The sequence below is a fragment of the Scophthalmus maximus genome, chromosome 8 (assembly GCF_022379125.1).
Source record: "Scophthalmus maximus strain ysfricsl-2021 chromosome 8, ASM2237912v1, whole genome shotgun sequence".
In the NCBI taxonomy this organism is placed as follows: Eukaryota; Metazoa; Chordata; class Actinopteri; order Pleuronectiformes; family Scophthalmidae; genus Scophthalmus; species Scophthalmus maximus.
Window position 1 is genome coordinate 3,904,738 of NC_061522.1, and position 25,444 is coordinate 3,930,181.

The following is a 25,444-nucleotide window of genomic DNA, read 5'->3' on the forward strand; positions in this document are numbered from 1 at the left end:
TGAGTGTGTGTGTGTGTGTGTGTGTGTGTGTGTGTGTGCGTCTCCCAAATGACTCGACTCATCTGCTAATTAGTCAGGAGCAATTAAGTACACTTAAACTAACCGCACAGAGAGGCAGCCCAAACACACACACACACACACACACACACACACACACACACACACACACACACACACACATCCAGGTAAACAAATAATGACAAGCAGAGCCAATGGCTCACTTGAACCACATCTGTTAATGAAAGCAAAAAAGGAGTCGTCGAATAGAAATAATAATAAAAAAAGAAACGGGAGAAAGGAATAATTATCTGGGGGGGGGGGGGACAGAGAGAACGGCAAGAAGAGAAGAGGAATAAGGAACGACGAAGAAAAAGGAGAAAGAGACAATCACAAGTCCCGGTGGACAGATTGGAGCAGAGTGGCTCCTATCACACGCCATCTCTCATTTATATGCTAATTTACACTATTAACAGGGAGAAGGAGAGAGGGGAGAGGGCCTAATAAATACCGACTGATTGCTGTTTGTTCATTAGCGTCTTTGTGTTGTTTGCAAAAAGGGACAGAAAAAAGAAGAGAAGATGGCGGCGAGCGACCGCGGCCCAAGGACGAACGGCGCCCCACGTCGACCGGCGGGCGCGAAAAGTAACGCGGCGACGCCCAGAGGGCGGCTGCTTGAGATGAAGAGAGGAGAGAAAACACATACAATAAGGCCAGAGAGAGAGAGAGAGAGAGAGATGTTATCGCTGTAATTCAATTTTGAATTAACGCCGCAAATCATCTCCCTCCATCCCTCCGCGCTCCCTCCCGTCCTTCACTTTTGTTCCTTTGTGATACCGATAGCCACTTGAGTGCTTCTCTCAGCTGATTATCTCAGCTCAGGTCAATTAACAATAAATACCAGTTCTTCGCAATGCGCTCGCCATGATACATCTGTCGGTGCACAGATCTTCAAATACATACAGGAAATCAGTATTTCTGCTAATGTGGATATGAATATGATATGAGTCTAATTTGAATGATTTAATTTGGCTTCATTTCACTCTTCAACCCATTTTTTTTGGTCTATTTCTTCAGCTTGGGGACTCGTCATTGTCCCTCGTCAGTTCCCTTCCTGTTCAGAACAAGCAGATTCGACTTGTTCATCGTGAGCGAAAGAGCACTTTTCACAGAGTGGAGATCTTGGCGTCGCGATGGGACGTAGCTTCGGCTGCGGCCGCTTCTATAACTGAGAACAAAATGCTCATGCAGAGTTCGTTTTCTAGGCCGGCTCTCTGAAAAGAGTAGAGGCATTTTCATTTACAGGTTCTGAAACGAATCAGCATCCACGTCACCAGTTTCTATGAAAAAGGGTTTTTCTTTTGTGAATCTTTGTGATTTTAACTTTTACATTTTTTTCGGCGCGGAAAAGAAAAACTGCAGCTCCCGTGAAACGTCGACGTTGGTGCTACAGCAGAACGGACTGAAACTACAGACACGTGAGGCAAGTTGTAACATACCGTTGTATTATTAGCCATGTGGCGAATGTTCAGTGGCCTTTTGAATCAAGTTTTCTTCCTGCTGGAACAGAAACGTCTGGAAGTTAGCTGGTGCACACCAGAGTGGTGGAGACCAAACACAGAACTAAAAGCAGAGTGAACAACGGATGTTATTCACTCTGCACAACCCAGTTTGATGAAAAAATGTCCCCAACTTCATACTGCTGAGAAGCTGAATCTATAAAAAAAAAAGAGTATCATAATCTATGATTTGATTTTTATATTTACATAAAATTAAGAATCTGCGAAGAAGCATATAATTGAATTGCTCAAGTAGAGGAACCTCAAACTTGTACCTAAGAAGAATTTTGAGAACATGTAAGTTACTTATCATGTATTCTTATTTCACATATGATATAATTTAGTCGTGAGTGGTTTTGTACATTTCATACCTGGGAAAAAATAAATCATGTACACTTTTTGCACTTTCTTGCTCCTAAATATCTGCTCTTACAACCCTTTGTTAAGAATTAACACACACCTATGGTCAATTTTTGTTTTCCTTATAATATTTTCGCACACTCCACTGAAACACAAGGGGTCGTTTTAGTTTCAAGTCAAAAAGCCAAATATCTATTACAAAAAGGAGGATTCAGGGATATTCACCACTTTTTTTCCACACAGGTTTTTCTCTTCCATTTTAAAACAAGTCATTTAATAGAGGTGTAGCCCATATATGATCATATTTGATCAATTTCAAAAAAACGTTGGCATGAATGTGCGAGTGCAAATATTTATCCTGAGAGATGGTGCTTGTGAATCATTGAGCACATATGATCCCTGTCCTACACATCACTCATTTAAAAAAAAAAAATACCCGAGGTATCCATCCATGGAGGAGCTTAATCTGTCTGCACCCAATACTCACACAGACACACACACACACACACACACACACACACAGTCATGTCTCCATGACTGCGTGAGGACATAACAGTGACATCACATTCGTCTCCTGGAGACTTGATCATTTACATTATGGGGACTTAATTTTGTTTGTCCCCATAAGGAAGAGGATCCCTTAATGTTACTATGTCAAATGATTTATGTCCCCACACCATATGGAATGCTTAGATCACACACACACACACACACACACACACACACACACGTTAACATAGGTCTCATTTGTGGACAGCACATAGACTTACGACCTTTGGGGTTTTGTCCCCAAATGGACACATGGACACACACTCACACACACACTCACACATACACAACCAAACACACACACACACACACACACACACACACACAGACACTGATCATTACCCTCCTGACTTGTCACAGACACTTAGAGAAACACAAAGAGGGAGTCCTGAACCAAAATCCTCAAATGATTTTCCCTCCTGTCACCACCACCAAGGAGTGTGTACATTATAGTGTGTGTGTGTGTGTGTGTGTGTGTGTGTGTATGTATATGTGTGTGTGTGTGTGTGTGTGTGTGTGTGTGTGTGTGTGAGAGCGTACGTGTGTGAGAGCGTACGTGTGACCGCGTGTGTTTGTCCAACCAGAGACCACATGCAAAGGGTTTCCACGGGCGACATCCAGGGGCTCCTGAGGGGGGCCCCTGAGGGGGGCCCCTGGGTCGCGTGATCTCTTTTCCAGCACGGTCGTCTCACAAAGACACACTTTGTGCCCAAACGGAACTCCGTCCTTGTCAAAACACAGACATTGAAAAAAAAATGACAACGGCGAGTCGGAGAAGCAGCAGCTCACTCGCTCGTTCATCACACCGACGCCAAGAAAATCACGTTGCCGCTGACTCCACACACGTCCGCCCCCTCGTCCCCCTTCTAAATCTGTCCCCACTCTCGGATCTGTCAACACTTTTACACCTAACTTCACCGTTTGTCCTGAGCACAACATACCGTGCTGCTGTATGTGGATATTATTTAATAAAGCACAAAATGAGATTGCACCACTTTCACGTGGTCTGGATTATGACCTCTGACTGGATTGTAAGAGCTTTGGATCGGGGGGGGGGGGGGGGGGGGGGGGGGGGGGGGGGGGGGGGGGGGGCAACCAGCTTCTTCCAAAAGAGAGTTAGGAATAATATTACTTTAAAGAGCTCACAACCTTAAGCTGTTGCCACAAAGTTGGAAGTTGAACACGGGTGTCCTCATACTTTGCGCCTCATCATACAGTGAGGCCTGAAGTGCTCATGTCTGAAAACGGCTACACAGTCATATTTTCATGGATACCTTTTTTAATCTGCTTGACATGCGAGTGGCTCAAAGTTGTGACCCCACCCGTGAATTTGAAGATGTGCGCGAGGTGTGATGCATGATGTGTGATGTTGTCTTGGGAGCTTCAGAGCGCCGCAGCCGAGTGGCAACCCGCCGGGACCTCGCCCCTTCGTTTGTGAATTGCCGTTGTGAGGTATCGAGTTCAGCAATTTGACCCGGCGCCATCTTGTTTTTTAGTTTTGTAAACCAGAAGTAACCATATTTAGAGGAGCAGGGGGGCGTGGCCTGACCGACAGCTCGTCCACGTAAGAGTCAATTTCTCATAGACTTCTATTGAAACGACAAAAGCAGTCGCCCCCTGCTGGTCATTCCAGAGAATACAGGTTTCATGCACTTTTGCATCGACCTGGTGACCACGTCCACTTTTACATAAAAGTCTACGTTCGCAACCTGGGGAACTCCTGAGCTACGAGACACTTTCCACACACAGCGGTTTGCGAACGCCGCGTTAGGTGCGTTGTTCAAACGGCCACGCCCCAACACACCCCCAACCCGTTCATCCAGTCCGCGGTGTTGTTCGGAAAAGACAGAGGCGAGGAGGAGTGATAAGACAGCGAAGAGGATCGCTCGAAATTATGAACACGGCTTCTCTTTGAATGTAAAGTCCGTGAAACGACAATGTTGATTGTTTGCTAACGTTCGATTCTGTACGTTTCGTGAGCTGCCAGTTCGATCACATTATGCCGGCAGAGCGCGGAGCCGCGCGGAAACTCGCCAAAACTGTTTGAAAAGTCTGCGTGGATGAAACAAATGCGAGAGCCCACTGTGTTACGTTGATATTTACAGTCGGCGCCGAGACTCCGAACCTCGGCGAGTCGACTTAAAGGCCCCCCCCCCCCCCGGCCGAGGCCCCGAAAGATGAAACATGTTCCGGAGCGAAGTGGGGGACACGACCGATTCCGACTCGCAGCCATGGAACATCTCCTCACGCTCTGAGGAGGGAAATCGACAAAGGTTTTCACACTTAACAACAGGAACAGTTGTTGCCTTCAGACAGGAGACGATTACACACTTTTGTATTTTCACACTAAAAGCTTTTTTTTTTTTTTAAAAAGAGAGAAGAAAAAACCAACGACCAGAAGCTAAAAGTCAAATTTCCCTTCACTCATTTCGCGCTTTCCTCTCCGCCTGTAAATGGATATTGTTACTGTAGCAGAGAGAAAGTGTTTGTTGGTGTTTTGCATGTGTTTGTCAAAGCTCCGTGTGTTTCGGTCGCGGTCGATTGGCGGCGGTTTGTAACCGACGGCTTTCTCACACCTGTATGATTGACAGGGGAGACGATAGATGGGTCTTAAATAATCGAACATGTTATCAAGTTCACACCTGAAGAAATCTCACGTGATCTTCTATTTTCTATTTTATTTTTTTGAAAGATCCGTCTGTTTGTGTCTTTAAAGCTCCAAAATCAAACTTTTAGTTGCCTTCATTAGAAAGATTTAAGGCCCCAGAGGTTCAGGGGCCCAGAATTCATAGCTTCACCCACGAAGAAAATACAAAATTCAAAAATAAGTATGTTGACCGTTTCATTTTAATCCACCAAAACTTTTTGTGACATTTATTTCCCCCCTGCAAAAAAAAATTTACTAATAAGAGGTTAATTTTTTTCATTCATAAAATGTTGTACTTTTTAATTAACATACTATCTAATAAACCTGGTCATGAAATTGGCATAACGGGAATCTATCTGGTTTTAGAAAAGTTTGACGTAGAAATTGAGGGACTGGCATTTGTTGATATGCAACATAATATTTGGCCCGTCAGCACGATGCCATGACGAAACACAGAAATTCTCAATCAAAAGACGTTTGTGTGTTTTGTTATAGGAAAAAAAAGAAGCGTTTTGAGGCGACGGAACGTGAAACTTGTTCAGCCCGAACATCCATATCTGGAAAAAATTACCATTCTTTTAGAATACAAATCAAAAAATACAGTTTACATTTATCTAAAGTTGTGTCTGTGATGGGTCTTAATCTGATATCAGATCAGTTTTTTTTCTTTTTTAAACTAAGATCTGAAGGTTTCATGCCTGGCTGCTCAAATAACATGGAAAGTGTCATGCTGCCTCCTAGTGGTCATAAAGAGTAAATGCATTTTCGCTGGTTAATAACTGTAAATCCTGAATAGTAATATAAGTAATGTGATATTCATAACATTCACCATTCAGGTATGTACGACTCCTATTTTCGAATGAGCAGATATAGATCAACATGATCCATTAATCCGCGATTGTCTTTTTTTAATAAAAAAATCTAAGCAAGTTTATTACAGTGATTTATGTAAAAATCCAGGTCAGTTGTCTCCATTTATTAATAATCAGGACTATCGTGAGTCCCAACTTTTTATACAATATTGACACCTGAGAAACAGAAAACGTAAAGAGGTCATTAACATATACAATATTAAATTTCATCTACTACCAATGAGTTCAGTTAAACGTGAGCCGTTCGGTCCCGACGCGCGCACACAGAAAAAAACTTGAGTGCCGCTGCAAAAATAAAAACATAATAGAAACATTAAACCAGTTAATTAAGCTAAGAAAGAAGCAATGCATGTACAAATACAGATCCAATATGGATCAGTTGTCACAAGACACATACAGTCCATTAGGTTAAAACTGAATCATGTAACACAAACTTGATTTTATGATTTCTTTTTATCCCACCGACCATAAAATCAAAAACTCAAACGTACACGTACAAACGCGACTGTACAGAAAAAGTCCAGAGGCTGATTTCCAGTGACTTTCTCGCAAATGCGTTTCAGTATCAACTGGGTAAAATTGTAATATGCTTAAGTGCAATATGTTTAAGCGTGCATGAGATCATTTTAAAAACGCGTGTGAAAGGAGAATCAAAGGCTCAAATGTGCACTTAACGACGATTCAGAGCTTATAATCAATTTTTTCAATTTTACTCCACTTTATTGGAATTTTTTTTATATATCTCCATTTTATATCTGAGGGAGGAAGACTGTGAAACAAAAAGGGTAAAAGCTCTGAATGATTATTAAGTACCTCCGGGCTTGGAATTTAAAAAAATATCTATTGTTCCCAAAGGTGAAGACTGAACTTCTACACGCATATCACGCGTCCTAGGATCCCTTTAAAATAAATCTCTGCCAACTAGTGGCTGCTCATCACAGGTACGTTTAAACGCAGCAACCACAGAATGATAATTCCTCCTGACACTCTTGTATTTGAATACTTTCAGAGGCAACCCCCCCCCCCGTTCAACCATGTCACAACCTCAACCACCAGGTATCGAACCCCTAAAGCGATTTCAGTTGAAGAGGAACTCGTGCTCGACGCTTGACTTGTCATGTCGGGGCGTCGAATTTGTCCTGTACAGAAACGTACACGGAAAAGTTGTGCTTATTAATAACTTGTGGTACAATAACAACCGGGTCAGACGGCGGCCCTGAAGTTGGAGATACCGCCGTGTGACCTCCGCCACGAGTCTCGTTCCCTATTGGCATCAGTGTTACTGTGAACAAGCAAAAACATTTCAATGACAAGAACAAGTGAGGAGACGTTCAGGCACACAAGGGGGTGTGTGTGTGTGTGTGTGTGTGTGTGTGTGTGTGTGTGTGTGTGAGCATTAAGTCGACAGATTACGACTAGAAGGGGGATTAAAAAACTAACAAGCGGAGCACTGAACCCAAATCACATCCCTGCTGGTGAGTCGTTCACCCCCTCAACGTCATCCGCGTGGCAGCGTCAGATCTTGACTGATGCAGTCGACAGAAGGGGAAGGGGCAATTCTCTTTTTTTTTTTTGACAGACCGACAGACGATCCAGTTCTCCGCTGTGTGCCGCGAATCGCCGAGACCACGACGAGAGCAGCGGAGACAATCGAAAGGCGGCCCCCGTCTGGAGGAGGGCGTCATCCCTCCTTCTTCTTGTTCCCCCAGGTGAATAGAGACTTTTTCTTTGGTTTCTCCTTCTTTATGTCTGAGGGGGAGGGAGAGAGAGAGGGGGAGACGGAGGAGGGCTGGTTAAAGGAAGACAAACATTCTAAAAAGGTGCGGTAGATAAAAGTAATGTGTGACACTTAAAGGGGCAGTAAGCGATTTTGGAGAAAGACTGGTCGGGGCTCGAACCTGCAGCCTCGGGTACGGGAGACGGACGCGCTAACCAAGAGGCCAAAAAGCCGTTAGCCTGAGACCCCGACGAATTCTGGCAGCTCATTTCATTTGCACAAACCGATTATCTGATAATGGGGCGGGGTTTACACCACGACGCGGGGAGAAGCGGCTTTTGTAAACAACCAAGATGGCCGCCGCCAATACTGGTTCACAGACACAGTGGAATCATGGTCACAGGCGTCTCCTCTTTCGCGTCGCTAAACAGACGTCACGTGATTCCGGAGCCATTTTTGGTCTGCGTCCGTTGGTAACGCCTCTTGGAAATCGAAAATGAACCGAGAAGTTTCGGACTAATACGCAGTCGTAGCCTTCGTCGCTAGCACGCCTGCCGCTAGCACTCCTGTCGCTATCACGTTTGCCGCTAGCATGTCCATCGCTAGCATGTCCATTGCTAGCATGTCCATCGCTAGCTTGTGTGCTAGGGAGTGACTTTTACAAACGCCCCAGTGTTGTGAAGGTGCGGTCCGCACCAATTTTGGGGTTTTCAATTTGCAGAGCCAGGACTGAGCTGAAAAAAGTAGAGGTTTTTTTTCTGCGCACACACCCAGAACCGACAGCTAGCGGACCGCGAAAAACTATTCGCTCATTGGTTTGGATTAAAATCGCTTACTGCCCCTTTAACAAAGCAGTGTTGCCATTGGTTACATGGCGTTTAATGCACTTATTGGACAGGATGAGTATTTTCATCAGGCGCGTACTGTGTGCACAGTATGTTCTCCAGCACGTGAACGCGGGAATGCGTGAAAACTATCATGCCACTGAACTCCGAGTGGGAGCAAACCGCGGAAAACTTTGGCATTAACTTTTACGAACGCATTAAAAAACTGAAGCGGCTCGTCTTGCAGCCCACGGTCTCCGCCACCAGTTCAACAAACCTCCTCTGATTCCAGGGCCCTGCTTTTTCCCGGGCATTAATTGCAAATGAAGGGCGGCTTTTTACTCGGTTCTATCGGGGGGGTCAAATTAACCGGCCGCACTATCCATTTGTCTAATAGGAAACGCCGCTGACAAAACAAAAAAAAGGGGGAGGCGGCATTTTGTTTGATGCTTTTGTCCATTAGCAGTCATTAGATCAAACGGGATGAAAACAGCGGCCAGTGGCGCCCTTAAAAAGGCAGCACAGGTTCACTTCCACCTACAGATGGCTGGCGCGCACACACACACACACACACACACACACACACACACACACACACACACACACACACACACACACACACACACACACACACACACACACACACACACACACACACACACACACACACACACACACACACACACACACACACACACACACACACACACACACACACACACACTTCGACCGAGGCGCAGCGACAGCGAGGCTGTGATAACCGATGAACGGAGCGGAGGGCGGCGGGGTGGGCGGGGTCAGGCGGCCTGCGGAGGTGCTGGAGACACTCACTGAAATCCATCATCATCTTGTTCAGCTGCTCGTCCTCCTCTTCCTCCCTGAGAAGATGAAGAGAGAAGGCACACGGGAAAGTGAAAAGGTATACGGCCACGTCTCTACTGATTCAGACACTCAGTGACACAGTCAGGTTTTCTCCGCACTTGACTGAGACGTGGGAATGAAACTAATCGCTTTGTTGTTTTTCCATCTGTTTCTTTTTATGGATTATTTATCACGTGTCACAAAAATGTCAGCACAGAGATGGAGAAAAATGCTCCTCGCAAAATTTCACAAAGCCCAAGGAGGCGTCTTTGGACTTCTTGTTTTCGTCTGACCAACGGTCCGAAATCCATCATTTGGTGAATATTTGGCCTTTTTTTTGGGGGACATTTTGTAAACATTTTTCAAATAAGTAGCTTGTGCATAATCTGTGGGGTGTAAGTGCTGATGTTCCGCTACAGTTCTAAAGGCTTTACGTGCAAAATCAAATTTAACAACATCGTCAAATTGAGTTTTTGGAGTCAAATGCTTTGAAACAACCACGAGACGCCAGGAGACCTGTGGTGTTTTGTTTTCTTCTCCCAGACTTTGAGTATCGTCTCCAGCGGGTGAAACACGTGATCAGTTGTGTCTAAACACAACGTCCTGATTTTAGGAATCACAGTCTGAACGCCAAGTGGACGAAGAGCCACAGGTCCTTCACCGTTCGCCAAGTGCGGATGTAGATTCTTCTATCTGACCTTTGTATGATGTATCTAAAAAGCCCACCTGAGTCTGTCCTCGTCCAGGCCGTCTACGATCGCGTTCCGGTCGTTGACGATCTCCACCAGCTTGTGCATCAGCTCCTCTTCCCTCTTTCGCTCCCAGGCGGATTTCAGATGTTCTGCGCACACGTGCATTAATAAATACACACACATATATATATTTTGAGTTCATGATCTGCTTTGTTCTCCGACGGCCCTCACCTGGTTTTTCCATCAGCCTCCGGAGCTCCAGCTCCACGCTGGGCTGCTGCTCCTCCAGGTCCTGGGTTCTCCCTCTACACGGACACCCAGCACACAAATATATGTATTTTACTTCTGCACAGAATTGTTCGCGTTTGGTCTCTTCCTTGGGTTGAACACATATCTATTCATATTAATGCACATTTGCACGACACATTTTCAGTGGGATGCAGTCGAAAGCTCTTGCACGAGATATTAAATACATCTGCGATTTCAGACGCACATTGAAAAGCTTTTCCAACCACATGACTTCAATAAGTGAAGCAGAAATAAATTACTATGATCAAATTGACGATAACACAATAAGTTTAATTTTTTAAAAATGTACTTAATTAGTGTTTTACAAATTGAGGTATTCTTTTAAGTTGGTAAATATTTTCTTCCCAGTGCGTTATTGAAACGACTAAATGAGGATTGGCATTTGCTCTTTAAGGTTGTTTTTTTAAAATGGTTATTTATCTAATTAATAATTGCGGTGCACGTTTGCTTTTTAAAAGATAAAGCTGTGGATTTTCTATATTTTTCTTATTGCCAGAGATTCCGGTGAAAAGACCAAAACCAGGAATGTGTGAGCACCATCTCTTCATCATGTCTGTGTTTTTCAGCCCCGAACCCAAAAGGTTCCTGCAGAAAGACATAAATCTTTAAAGATTTAACCTTTCACACTGCTGGGGACGGATTAATACACATTTTATAGTGAGTATTTATGGCAGCAGCACCGTGTGTGCGTGGGATCGATTCCAAATAAACAACACGGGTCCACGTCTGTTGTAATGAAGGAATATGTTCAACAGCGTACCTCACTCATATATTTTTAATAGTTGACAACGATGCAGCTACGTCAGGTTTTGGCTATGAATAGAATACTGGTCGGCTCAATCACATTGTTGGTTTCAATCTTTGCACAGGACTGAATAAGGAAAAATATTAAATGTCACCAGGCTGTCACCCCTCTTCCACTGCAGCCGGTGAGCAGTGATGTGTCCTGTTCCAGGACGTCCTGCTGGGAGACGGACGAGGGCGGGCACTGGGAATTCAAACTGTCAACCTTCTGGCCACATGTCTGTTTCAATGTTCACTATGAAGTGCAATGCCCCTTTTCGTGTGTGTGTGTGTGTGTCTGTGTGTGTGTGTGTGTGTGTGCGTGTGTCTGCGTGTGTGTGTGTGTGTCTGCGTGTGTGTGTGTGTGTGTGTGTGTGTGTGTGTGTAAGTGCGTGTTCGTGTGCGTGTGTGTGTGTACTCACATGTAAACCAGTTCAGACTCCCGGCGAATGGCCACCTGCTTGTTCCTGATCAAGTTGAGCCACTCGACCATGAGCTTATCCATGAGAGGGTCATCTTCAGCCTCTGACACACGCACACACACACACACAAACACACAGTTAATCCCAGAAACACATACAAAATCCCCTGAATCTGCATTTTTTTTCCATCCCACATCCTGACTTAAGAGGAGGCTCATACAATGTGTGTGTGTGTGTGTGTTCTGCTCACCATCCTCGCTGCGGCGGAGCCCCATCTCCAGCTCCACTCCTCTCTTCTCCAACTCGTTCAAATTGTCTTCAATGTCCTGAAGCTCCTTCATGATGTCCTCTTTGGGAATGTAGTCTGGCTTCACCTACAGATGACACACACACACACACACACACACACACACACACACACACACACACACACACACACACACACACACACACACACACACACACACACACACACACACACACACACACACACACACACACACACACACACACACACACACACACACACACACACACTTTTACATTTCAGGCCCTAGTATGTGTAGGTTTGAAATAGATCATAAGTCCTTCCTACAAACAACTCTGCGTGAGATGACTTGCAATGCTGTGATCATCTCTCATTTTAATGAGATCAGTGTTTTGTCGCTGATAGTTATTTCATCATGTCTTGCGATATTGCTATTTCTGGTGTACTGCCGACAAAGTGTACCAGGTGTAAACCAGCTGTCTACTGTCCTGACGAAGTCTAATGTTTCTGACTAAAGGCCTGTGTTCTTTGCTGCAAACGTATGTTTCCGTCGGCGCCCCCGGTACCTTGGAGGTCTTCGCCTCCGACGTGGTGCCGTTTGCAGGTTGTCTTCTCCAACCATTCTGGAATCCTGAAAAAGAAGAAAGACCAAATGCACACAGTGAACATGGACGAAAGTCGTGACGGAGACGGGGCTCGGCGGGAGGTTTTGCACAAGAAACTCCGAGACAGACGGGCACGTCCTTTACCCTTCGACGGCGTTGGAGCGACAGCGGCGGTGCTCGTGGTGGAAACATCAGAGGGCGCGTTCGCCCCCGGTTTAGCCGCCTGTGGAGGACCAGCAGGTCTGCGGGGGAAAGGGCAGAGGGACAGGAAGAACATAAATGTCTTCATTGGCAGTTTATCTGCTGCTCTACAGTCCTTCGGTTTGTGAGTCACGAGGGCGAGAGGAAAGGTCATCGGGGGAGAGGGAACTCCCGAGCGCCGAGCACACGCTGCGCCGCGGACGCGTGTGGTGGAGGAGGAAGAGGAGGAGGAGGAGGAGGAGGAGGAGGAGGAGGAGGAGGAGGAGGAGAGGCCGAAAGCTCTGACTACAAAATGGCGGGCGAGACATTTGGAGGAGCAGCGGGTTCCAGCGCAGGCTTCCTGTGGGAGGGATGGATGAAAGTCTGGACCAAAGGATGGATGGATGGACATTAGGGGAGGAGGGCGCAGATCGCGTTTGATGATGCGGATATTCCCTGTTGTTACGGAAGGATAAGGGATCAACCAGAGACACAGAACACGGCGACAAAGTCAATGAAACAAAAGTCTTACGCTGTTTCCTTGGCGACGGGTTTGAGCCGCGACCTCCAGTCGGCCGGAGCCTCTTTGTCTGATGCTGCAAAGAAATCAACAAGAAACTTGAGCGTCTTTTTCTATTCTTCCGCCTTCTGCTTCTCTTCCTTCGTCCAGGCTTCATACAACCTTTTTCCAAAGTCAAATTCAAGCACTTTCCAAGCATTTTCAAGGTCGATTTCAATGCTGCGGTAAATTACAAAAATTTCTACGAATACATACGTTTGAAGACATTGTATTATGCTATAAACAACCAAAATCGTGTTTTGTAATAACAGGAGGAAAAGAAATTATAGGACATATAATTATATGGTTTAAAATGTGTCATGTGTTTGTCGTGAAAAGAAAAACACCCGTGTGAGATCCACCACCCAATGTCAGCTCCCTATTTTTTTTTTATTGTTATAATGAAACGGCGTTTGCCACCAACAGTAACAAGTCAAACGACGAGCGAGGAGACGAACGGAAACGGCGCGAACCAAAACAAGGGAGCTGAAGAAATTACGTAGTAAACTTAATGTTAGTTGGGAAGAAAACAAACAAACATGGGGAGGTATTTTTCGGGAGTTAAAAATAGAAGAAGTGGAGAAGAGGACGGCCGCAGACACAGAGGAGGATGAGGATGAAAGAGGAGAGGAAAAGAAGAAGACGAGGAATACAAATATGTATATTTTTACCATTTTTAATGTAAATCTGACATCAACGCGAATAAAAACAATTTAAAGGAACACAGATGCTTGAGTGTATTCAGTGGCATCTCATAACCTGGTCTTGTTTACCCCGGAATAAAATGTGGCTAGTGGAAAATCTAATTGGCTGGTAACTTCAAAAATCTAGTAGCCATGTTATGTTGGCTGGTGATCAAGAAAGTGAATTTAAAAGCCGCTGTTTACTGTATAGTGCTGTACAAGTTAGTGATCGTCATGAAAGACGCGGCACAAACAGGAGGACTAGAACTGGACTGCGATGTCTGATCAGATTTTCGTATCTTTATTTCGAAGGCAAATAAAAAAATGAAGAAAACACAACAACGTGATAAAAGTGATGAAAAAAGGGAAGGCGGGGGTCATGGTGTCGAGGGTCGAGGCGGCTGGAAAGAGGGGGGACGACAATATATGAGGATATTGGCCCAAGGGGAAGGAAGAATGAGAAGGAAAGAAAAAGAAAAAAAAGTCCCTTGAAACACTCGTGACTCAAGCTGAGTCACGGACACACACACACACACACACACACACACACACACACACACACACACACACACACACACACACACACACACACACACACACACACACACACACACACACACACACACACACACACACACACACACACACACACCGACAGTGTTAGTACTTCACAAGAGTTATGGAGACGTTTGAATTTGACCTGAGGTGCTGGGGGCCGGGCCCCCTCCGTCCGGAGTCCTGGCTCCCGGCCCGCTCCTGCCGGCCGGGCTCGGGGCGGCGGCCGGGGGCTCGTCCGGAGGCTGCAGGTCGGCGAGCAGCGACGGGTCGGCTCTCAGCTTCACCCTCCCCCTGGTGCCCGGCGTCTCCCTCTTAGGGGTCTCCACCTGAGGGGGTCTGGGCAGAGGAGATTGAAGTATTATTACTCACCAGCAGAGGTCAGGCCAAAGCAAGATTGTGGTTTCGATTACTCACTTGTCAGTTTTCTTTACCGTCACCAACGGTGGTTTACTGCTGCTGCTGCTGCTGCTGTTCTCCTCAGCCAGTTTCTTGGAGATGAAAGTCGCCGCCGCCGTCTTCGTCTTGTCGCTTTCACCTTCTTCAGGTTTCAAACTCGCCTTTTCATCCTTCACGGCCGCTCCAGCTCTGTGCCCGACTCTGTCCAAGTCCGGAGTCGCTTCCTTTTTGCCCGCGCCGCCAAAATTCACGACCACGGTCACCGCCTGAGCCGCCGCGGCCTCCTGCACCTTACCGCTCGCGTGCGGCCCCTTGTTGACCTCCACGTTGATGGTCGTGGTCTTTTTCTCCTCGTTGCCTGTGTTGCCTGCGTCCAACTGGAAGAACTTGAGCTTGGACTGCACCGTCTTGGCCGCCGTGGTCGAGGTGCGAGGGGCGGGAGTGGGCCTGGTGCTGACGGAGGTGGTCGTCGCGAAGGTGGGTTCACACGTGGGTTTGGACACGGAAGGTTTCAGACTTTCCTCAGAAGGTTTATGACTTTCCTTAAAAGGTTTCAGACTATCCTCAGAAGGTTTATGACTTTCCTTAGAAGGTTTCGGACTTTCCTTATAAGGTTTATGACTTTCCTTAGAAGGTTTCGGACTTTCCTTAGAAGGTTTCAGACTTTCCTTAGAAGGTTTCAGACTTTCCTCAGGTTTCAGACTTTCCTCAGAAGGTTTATGACTTTCCTTAGAAGGTTTCAGACTTTCCTCAGAAGGTTTTGGACTTTCCTTAGAAGGTTTCAGACTTTCCTTAGAAGGTTTCGGACTTTCCTCAAAAGGTTTTGGACTTTCCTTAGATGGTTTCCATATTTCCTTAAAAGGTTTCAGACTTTCCTTAGAAGGTTTCAGACTTTCTTCAGAAGGTTTATGACTTTCCTTAGAAGGTTTCGGACTTTCCTTAGAAGGTTTCGGACTTTCCTTAAAAGGTTTCAGACTTTCCTCAGAAGGTTTATGACTTTCCTTAGAAGGTTTCAGACTTTCCTTAGAAGGTTTCAGACTTTCCTCAGGTTTCAGACTTTCTTCAGAAGGTTTATGACTTTCCTTAGAAGGTTTCGGACTTTCCTCAAAAGGTTTTGGACTTTCCTTAGATGGTTTCCATATTTCCTTAAAAGGTTTCCATATTTCCTTAGAAGGTTTCAGACTTTCCTCAGAAGGTTTCTGACTTTCCTTAGATGGTTTCAGACTTTCCTCAGAAGGTTTCAGACTTTCCTTAGATGGTTTCAGACTTTCTTCAGAAGGTTTTGGACTTTCCTTAGAAGGTTTCCATCTTTCCTCAGAAGGTTTTGGACTTTCCTTAGGTTTCCATCTTTCCTCAGAAGGTTTTGGACTTTCCTTAGGTTTCCATCTTTCCTCAGAAGGTTTTGGACTTTCCTCAGAAGGTTTCGGACTTTCCTTAGAAGGTTTATGACTTTCTTCAGAAGGTTTCGGACTTTCCTTAGAAGGTTTCCATCTTTCCTCAGAAGGTTTTGGACTTTCCTTAGGTTTCCATCTTTCCTTAGAAGGTTTCGGACTTTCCTCAGAAGGTTTCGGACTTTCCTTAGAAGGTTTATGACTTTCTTCAGAAGGTTTCGGACTTTCCTTAGAAGGTTTCCATCTTTCCTTAAAAGGTTTCCATCTTTCCTTAGAAGGTTTCGGACTTTCTTCAGAAGGTTTTGGACTTTCCTTAGAAGGATTTGATCCTTCCTCTGAAGGTTTCCATCTTTTCTCAGAAGGTTTCAGACTTTCTTCAGAAGGTTTCGGACTTTCCTCAGAAGGTTTCCATCTTTCCTCAGAAGGTTTCCATCTTTCCCCAGAAGGTTTCGGACTTTCCTCAGGAGGTTTCCATCTTTCCTCAGAAGGTTTCGGACTTCCCTCAGAAGGTTTCCATCTTTCCTCAGAAGGTTTCCATCTTTCCCCAGAAGGTTTCGGACTTTCCTCAGGAGGTTTCCATCTTTCCCCAGAAGGTTTCGGACTTTCCTCAGGAGGTTTCCATCTTTCCTCAGAAGGTTTCGGACTTTCCTTAGCAGCAGAGGAGACGCCTGAAGGAGGCCGGGAAGGAGGAGGCGGAGTGGAGAAAGTGGAGGAGAAGCTGGGAGGGCTGCTGGGTTTCTCCTTCAGCCACGATGGGCCCGGTCTGGAGGGGGTCTGGGCGGGGGCGGGGGCGGTTGTGCTGGTTTTAGGCGCGTCTGGTAGAGGAGTGAATTTGGACAACGCAGTGTTTGTGGGTAAACTTCTGAGAGGTGCGGTCGAGTGTGTAGGTGATAACAACCTGAGGGACAGAAAGAACGACAACGTGATTATTAGGACGATATGTAATACTGGGATTTTCACCATCTGCGGCAGATGGAAAGATCGAATAAGAATTTCCCAACATGGTAGATTTCTTTTTTTGATATCCAATATCCAAGATCGAAGCTCTTCAGGAGCATGGCATACAACACAACGTCACAAATGCTTGACATATTGTTTTTTATAGCTGCAACAGTTAATCAACTACTAAATTAATCACCAACTATTTTGATCATGGATTAATCGGTTCAAGCAGTTTTTATGAAAAAGTCAAAATTCTCTGATTTCAGCTTCTTGAATGTGAATATTTTCTGGTTTCTTTGCTCCTCTGTGACAGTAAACTGAATATCTTTGGTGTGTGGACGAAACAAAACCTCATCTTTGGGGTTTTGGGAAACACGATCAACACTTTTCACCATTTTATGACACATTATGGACCAAACAACTAATCGATTAATCGAGAAAAATAATCAATAGATTAATCGATTATGGACAGAATTGTTAGTTGCAGCACCATGTTTGTTTTTTTTGGTGTAAAGGTGGAAACAATTTACATGAGTGCATATTAAACACTATCAACTGGGACAAGACAATGACAGTACAATAAGGTCTTATTCTTTAATAGGTTATTAGGAAATAAAACAAATGTGGAATGGAATATAAATGAACAAGTGAGCAGAATTATGATTTGTCAAATTTAAATTATTTAAATACAATTATCAAGTTAATTATTTAGATCGAATCATAATCCGTCATGAGTTATTAGCTTCATTCACCAATGAATTAACAGATTTTAATTACACACTTGAACGGTCTTTAATAAGTCCGGAGACACCTGTTGTATATATATCACAGGTTATGGATTATCAAGATGAGTTATTATTATAATCAAGTACTTGTATGGCCCCTTACTTTGCACAGCTCCTGTGATAGAGCTTCCCGTCCAGCAGGTGTCGCTGTACCAAGTGAACGTGCTTGTCGCAGGACACACACTTGTTACTCAGGGTCCCGGTCGGGTGGTGCGCTCTCTCCATCTGGACGTCCTGGAAGAGGAAGAGGAGGAGGAGGAGGAGAGAGGGAGAGGAAGAGGAGGACGACAGAGGAGGAGGAGGAGGAGGAGGAAGAGGAAGAGGAGAGAGGGAGAGGAGGAGGAAGAGAGGGAGAGAGGGAGAGGGAGAGGAAGAACAGGAGGAGGAGGAGGAGAGAGGGAGAGGGAGAGGAAGAACAGGAGGAGGAGGAGGAGGAGAGGGAGAGGAAGAGGAGGAGGAGGAGGAGGAGAGAGGGAGAGGGGAAGAACAGGAGGAGGAGGAGGAGGAGGAGGAGGAGGAGGAGGAGGAGGAGGAGAGGGAGAGGAAGAGGAGGAGGAGGAGGAGGAGGAGAGAGGGAGAGGAAGAGGAGGAGGAGGAGGAGGAGAGAGGGAGAGGGGAAGAACAGGAGGAGGAGGAGGAGGAGGAGGAGGAGAGGGAGAGGAAGAGGAGGAGGAGGAGGAGGAGAGAGGGAGAGGAAGAGGAGAGAGGGAGAGGAGGAGGAAGAGAGGGAGAGGGAGAACAGGAGGAGGAGGAGGAGGAAGAGGAGGAGAGGGAGAGGAAGAGGAGGAGAGAGGGAGAGAGGGAGAGAGGGAGAACAGGAGGAGGAGGAGGAGGAAGAGGAGGAGAGGGAGAGGAAGAGGAGGAGGAGAGAGGGACAGGAGGAGGAGGAGGAGAGAGGAAGAGGAAGAGGAGAGAGGGAGAGGAGGAGGGAGAGAGGGAGAGGAAGAACAGGAGGAGGAGGAGAGAGATGTATCATCAAGTGGAAATGACAGTTTCCATCGTGACAAATGACAAATTCATCACCAGACTTGCTGCAACTGATCTGAGGCAATATGAGTTTTTGTTTTTTGTTTTTCGTCTTTAGTCTTTAGTCTTCATCGATTGCAGTGATTTCAAAATCAAGCTTTTTTTATTACATTTTTCCTTTTGGCACAAATACGTCCAGCCCGAACTTGGTGATGTTAACGTTGAGTATCCGGGAAGCAGAAATGTACCTTTGTGGCTTTTCTGGCTGGTTTTGGGGAAGGAGAGGCTCTTGTGAGGTTGGAGGAGGGGGGGGGGCTGTTCTCTCTGGCGGGCTTAGAAGAGGGGAACACCCTGGCCACCACCGGCTGGTTCTTCTTCCCAGACGGTTGATCCGCGATGGCGCCCTCCGCCGGACGCTTTATACCTCCCATACCGCCGACTGTGCGCGGAAACAGAAGAAAACAAAAACGGACGGATCAGACGACGGAGAGCGGGAGGAGAGAGGGACGCGGTGACACACACGGAGAGAGAGAGAGAGAGAGAGAGATACTCACTCGGGGAGCGTCCGTGGAAGTAGTTGTAGTACTGCGAGACGTACGTCAGGATGCTGAGGCGGTCGGGGACCTTCATGGCCACCATGTCCTCTGCGTCCAACAGAGCTGGAATTCCCAACTCCTCATCCGCGACCCTGAACGCCTGCGAGGGAACACTCGGCTTTATCCAAACGGGCCAGGAAGGCGTTTTGCTCTCAATAGAAAACTGGAAACTTGCATCACCAAATCACAAATAAGGGCAGACTGCCTCACCACGCGGCACCTCAGAGAACCCATACTGAGTTATTCATATTTAAAAGACACGCGCGGGACTGTTGCAGGGAGCGTGCCCGTTAACTTTCTTTTCATGGCCTCGACGTAGCCTTGAAAAAAATATAATAAAATAAAAGCTGTTGAATGGCCACGCAGCGGCGTCATGGGTCAAGGGGAAGTTCACGCCCAAACACGAACCCACTTCGCCAGCGTCCCCTTCAAAGTAGAGTGCCGCTCCTCCATCCACAGGTTGAACCCTCGCGTCATTTCTGCGGAAAGAGTTAGGCGAGTCGGGACATTCCAAGCTGCGCTCTTCACCGTTTCCGCGGAAGCAGGGAGAAGGAAGAACGCGGGCCGACCATGTCTGTGCGGAGCCATAATTTAATCAGCAATCAGGTCATAAAAAAAAAACAGTGTTTACTTTGCTTCGCCCTGTGAAACTTTAATCTCTCGCAGCTTTTTCTTTTTCTTTTTTTTTTATTGGCCTCTTATTAAGCAACCGGTCGTCTGGGCCTCGTTTCGGTGCCGAGAGCAGAGTCCGGGCGACTTCCTAGCTGTCGTTTTTCTGCCGCAGTTCAAGGCCGCTGCCCTGACGTTGCCCCTTTCCGTCGGCTGGCCGGTCGTCGCAGCGCCGCGACCGAACTCCGGGGGAGGAAAAAGAGTACAGCAAAGGAATTCAAACGGAGGAAATCAAAGTGCCCCGGACACTTGAAACGCCCGGAGTTTGGCAACGACGCCGCCGCTCTTCTTCTCCTTTTTTTATTTTGGGATTGGAAAAAAAAAAAGAGGAAAAAGTTCCCCGTTGCCCAACATCAAGTGTTGCTCATGCAACATCCACGACACGCGGCCGCAGGGTTATTGATCCGTGACTGATCGATCAACAGCCTGGACTCATCCATCCACTCGTATGGGTTGGTTTTTTTTTTGCCAAAGCACATTGTGATTCGTCGATTCTTCGTTCCATTTGAACAACGGATGGAAACATATTCACTTTGGGGGAAAAAAGACTCCAAACTCAAGGTCCACTGACTGGTCCGACTGTTGCGGATCTTTCAGCCGCATCACACACTCTTCATCACCATCACTGGTTCGCGCATGACCAACATTCTGCGCCGAGGTCACGCGACGACCTCTGAGATAATCATCATCCACCGGAGATGCAGGGATGAGGCTGAGAGCGTCCGTCGATCCAGTAAGTGGACGTTGATGGAAGGATCGAGAACAAAGTGATGTTTCATTTACAGCGGAGAAGCGATTCTGCTGCCGACGCGGTCGAGAGAAACTTCATGCAAATAGACAACGCGACGAAACGGAAGTGTTCCCGGAGGACACTTAAAAGCGACGCACGCGTCTGTAAAAACGCAGATTTTGACTCACCGGCTTTTAAGGGTCTCTCGTGACTTTTGGATTTGTTGTCACACTGCGATCGCGCATGATTCGGACGCGCGCGCGGCACTTTTAAGCGTCCTCCGGAAACACTTTCCGTTTGGTCGCGTGCGTTTCCTCAAGTCGCGGTGCTGCGAGATCTCGGGGCCACCGTAGAAACTGGCCAGCTTCTCTGTCTTTATTATCATTCTCCGGATCAGACCTCGTGTTCGTGAAAGGGGGAAACCGCCGGCGGGTGCGAGACAAACTCCCGGCGCCGAAGCGGTCGGAGAGCGCGAGCGGGTTCTCACCAGTTTGTTGTTCTCGTAGACGTTCTCCTTCTTCAGCGAATCGAAGTCGCTGCAACGGAAGACGGGGAGGGAAAAAAACAAGCCATGAGATTCAAAAAAACACACGTCATACCGAACGTCCCCTTCCAGATCCACGTGTTAGCAATCAGACTGGACCGAAACACGCTTCACTTCAACATATATATACATCGCAGAGTCACCAGTCGGGCACACGGCCGCCGGATCGCTGATCTCGGGCTGCTGATCAGAAAGCTCTCGTCATGATGGAAGTGTGTGTCCACACGGAGGAGACGGGGACAAAGCCTGTCACCTGTCATTGTTCTGTGTGTGTGTGTGTGTGTGTGTGTGTGTGTGTGTGTGTGTGTGTGTGTGCGTGCGTGCGTGCGTGCGTGCGTGCAGAACCCAAGTTCAACAGGAGTTGATGAGTCGAGTCTGTGGAACATCTAATGTGATTCAGACTATTCCGAGGAGAAAGAAACGTTCCACAGCTGTCGAGTATAAACACATAAAGTCATTGTTCACTGGTTCCCCCCCCCCCCTTTTTTCTTTTTCTTTTAATTCCCATGATACGATTCTGGCTCCAGCTGGAGGAGGAGGACGTTGTGTCAGACATGTAGACGAACTGTACAGAGTTTCAAAAACGATGAGTCAGCGGACAGAAACTGCATCATCGTAGACTGTTGCTGTCATTTCTAGACGACGTCCTTGTTCTCGCATGTCAGATGTGAGCATCTTCTGCGTCGTCGTCGGCGGAACATCTTTGATTTTCTCCACTATCTTATGAGCCGGAATGATCAGGGGATCGATTGATCATTTGATCAGTAAAGGTTGATTAAATCACTCCTGTGGAGAAACACCCAACACATTGCTACGGATTCCGGAGCAACTGATCCTGGCTCCAGATGCTTCGACAGTGAACTTTGATTTACAACTCCGAGGAAGAAACATATGCAAAACTAACCAAGGCTTCAAAGAGATACATATTTTGGAGTAAGTCCAGGGTCTTCGCGGGGAAATCTGTTCAAAGTCCAGTGGTTTTTACGTATGCAAAGTTTGAGGCTTTAGCTATAAACCTGTTTTCGACTGTATCACGTCACGCGGTCAAAGTCGAATGAGGGTCAGAGCGGTCGAGGCCCAAATCAAAAAAAATAAAATAATAATAATGATAATGTAATGTTTTCTTTTCTTTTTTTGAAAAGTTTGCATCAAGTCATGCACTTTGCATCTCTGAGCATAATAATATAAATGATTACAGGAAAATGAAAATGAAAATGCTCCTCCTCTGCAGACCTCCCCAGATGGGGGGGGGGGGGGGGGGGGGGGGGGTGCACTCACCTGGAGCATTTTCATTTTCCTGTAATCATTTATATTATTATGCTCAGAGGGGGGGGGGGGGGGGGGGGGGGCTGTGTGGTGTTTACTGGCCCCCCTCGCTCCTGGTCCTGTCTTTCCTTCAGACCCATAAAACTTTGTTCTCTCTCTCTCTCACCACTGTACAGTACAGCTGGAGCTCCACGTCACAAATCTGCAGTAGCATGAAGCCAAAGGTTTACAGTTTGATCCTTATTTGTGAAAGGATCGCGGGACCCGAGGACACTCCCCCCCCCCCCCCCTTGGTCTCTGTGTTGTGCTGCCGGTACTCACATGAGGTCCGGCCGGTGCGTGTGGATGAGGGCGCAGAACACCAGTCCGTCCCGGAACGACGTGGTCATGTTGGTGATGGCCACGTCCCGGTAGCCGTCGCACCGGAGCCGGCACCACTGCTGCAGCGCCTTCACGGCCGACATCCCCGCAGCGCAGCGGCCAAGGGCGCACGACCAACCGACCCGGAGCCGAGTGGAGCGAGAGCGCAGCGGCGCGCAACCAACCAACCAACCAGCCCGCTGCCCGGTGCCGAGTGGAGCGAGAGCGCAGCGGTGGAGCTCACCGAGCTGGCCCCCTTGTGTCCTCACTTCCTTCCCTCCCTCCCTCCTTCCCTCTTCTCTCCTCCAACAGCCAACTTCTGAAAACTTTCCACAGCAGCTCGGACACTCTGGATCCGGGAAGTGACAGGGCGCAGGAGTGTGAGTGTGTGTGTGTGTTCGTGAGTGTGTGTGTGTGTGTGAGTGTGTGTGGAAAGTACGGGATGTGACACCTGCGAAAGGTCGTCGATGACGCGGCGTGGGCGGAGCTCAGCCTTTGGTGCTTCTTTGTAGTGCGTGCGCGCGCGCGCGTGCATGCGCGCGTCTTTAATGCGTGCCACACTGGCCTGCAGAGCGGGACCCAATCACAAGGCTGGAGACTCGACAGGGTTTTTTTTCGGAGACGGGTGAGGTGATGAGTTCACGCCCCTTCGGACAATTTTAATTACAGCCACCAAACCAGATTTTTCTTCTTTTTTTTTTGGGGGGGGGGGTTTGTTGATAAATTATAATTCCTGTTCATTTTATCTCCCTGCACGCTGAGTCTCGAGAGAATTGTGCACACTTCCAGGGAATGTTCACCTGGAGGAGAAACACTTGCATCCTATTTTTTATTAATTTAATGTAGTTTATTTCGCCTCCATAGCAGAGGAAAAAATGATTCAATAATTAAACACACAAGAAAAACTACACTGAACTAATACGGTCATATTTTTTACACATTTCACGATTTTAGCTGAAAGGTTGATCAGAATAAGATTCACAAAACCAATGTGCACACACAATGTGCAGTTATGTAATGTGAACTCCTCCTCAATAAAACATCCACACACAAAAAACAAGAGGACTTAACATGACACACCTCCTCAACACTGCTGAGTCACCTCCAAACTAAAAGTCCCACAGAGGGGCGGCCATATTTACACTTGTGTGTGTGTGTGTGTGTGTGTGTGTGTGTGTGTGTGTGTGTGTGTGTGTGTGTGTGTGTTACTTCAAAGGACCATGTATCATTTATTTAAAGGTTCTTATGTGTTAATATTAGTAACCAGAAGTGAACTGTGAAACTACCTAACCAGGTGCGGTTGTTTCAGGTGAGCGTGTCCCGTCCCGTCCCGTCGTGTCTGCGTTGGGTGTGTTGAAGGAGGCGGGTGGGGTCTATTCACACTAAAGTTACCTGACACTCTGCCCACATGCAGCAGGCCGACGACAAAGACGAGGTATATGCTTTTTTTTTTTTGCTTTTCTTTTTATAGATTCAAACTTGCAAACAAGGCCGCGCTGTAACTCTGCTTCGCTCGCCGCTTTCCCCTCAATGCTTTGTTTTGATTTCGTTTCCTTTGTCCGCAGGAAGGTTTCAAGCGAAACGTGGTTTGCAGATTAGGGCCGAGCATATAAAAACAAAACAAAAAACCAAGTTATTAGTTTGGGGAATAGAATGTGTCACTATGTTGCTATTTGTAAAAACACAATATTTTCATTTGCGTAATCTTCCATAATTCCTGAATTTAATGCTGCTTGTTTGTTCAAGGTACATAGTAATATAATCTTACATTAAGTGGTCTGCCGGTTACTGTTTGAATTTGATTTTAATCGCCATCCGCCTTGAATGGGTTCAGTGGAGGCCGGACTATGGACCAGTGCCCCGGGGCCTCCAAGCCTGGCCCAAGACTTGTGAAGGAAGTTGAACGCCAGGCCACTCAGCGCTTACAATTTAAGATAAGATAAGATAAAATAAGATAAGATAAGATACGATACGATACGATACGATACGATACGATACGATACGATACGATACGATACGATACGATACGATACGATACGATACGATACGATACGATACGATACGATACGATACGATACGATAAGATAAGATAAGATAAGATACGATACGATACGATACGATACGATAAGATAAGATATACCTTTATCTGCCCACAATGGGGAAATTTGGGGAAATTACAGCAGCAAAGTGGAATATAGAAAGAAATTTAAAGAAATTTAGAAAAAGCAATAGAAGAAAAACACCCCCAGGTGTTTAAAAGATACTTTAGGCTGACCACTAGGGGCCCTGGGCCCCTCAGCACTCACAGTGTTGGAGCCTCTCGGCCTTTGAAGACCACGCTGACCGTCCTACGA

General features: G+C 46.6%; 1 protein-coding gene across 4 annotated transcripts; it reads right to left on the reverse strand.

The window, feature by feature from the left end:
* Nucleotides 1-6,055: 6,055 nt before the first annotated feature.
* LOC118312126 (MICAL-like protein 2) lies at nucleotides 6,056-23,773 on the reverse strand. Of its 4 annotated transcripts, none has more exons than XM_047333893.1 (17): nucleotides 23,325-23,766; nucleotides 23,052-23,263; nucleotides 21,408-21,456; nucleotides 19,480-19,621; nucleotides 19,174-19,364; nucleotides 18,063-18,193; nucleotides 14,860-17,130; nucleotides 14,588-14,781; nucleotides 13,178-13,241; nucleotides 12,610-12,707; nucleotides 12,427-12,491; nucleotides 11,843-11,966; nucleotides 11,593-11,695; nucleotides 10,310-10,383; nucleotides 10,113-10,227; nucleotides 9,357-9,403; nucleotides 6,056-7,733 (listed from the first exon to the last, which is right to left on the reverse strand). In XM_047333893.1, exons 2-17 carry the CDS (start codon nucleotides 23,192-23,194, stop codon nucleotides 7,666-7,668), a joined length of 3,879 nt encoding a protein of 1,292 aa, XP_047189849.1. In that variant the 5' UTR covers nucleotides 23,195-23,263; nucleotides 23,325-23,766; the 3' UTR covers nucleotides 6,056-7,665. The 4 variants fall into 4 exon arrangements, 3 of the variants coding, with proteins under 3 accessions (XP_047189849.1, XP_047189851.1, XP_035492356.2); XM_047333895.1 differs by having other exon boundaries at nucleotides 14,860-15,923; nucleotides 15,966-17,130; nucleotides 23,052-23,766; XM_035636463.2 differs by lacking the exons at nucleotides 6,056-7,733; nucleotides 9,357-9,403; nucleotides 10,113-10,227; ... (4 more) ...; nucleotides 12,610-12,707; nucleotides 13,178-13,241 and adding an exon at nucleotides 13,865-14,288 and having other exon boundaries at nucleotides 23,052-23,773.
* Between the last annotated feature and the right edge of the window lie 1,671 nt (nucleotides 23,774-25,444).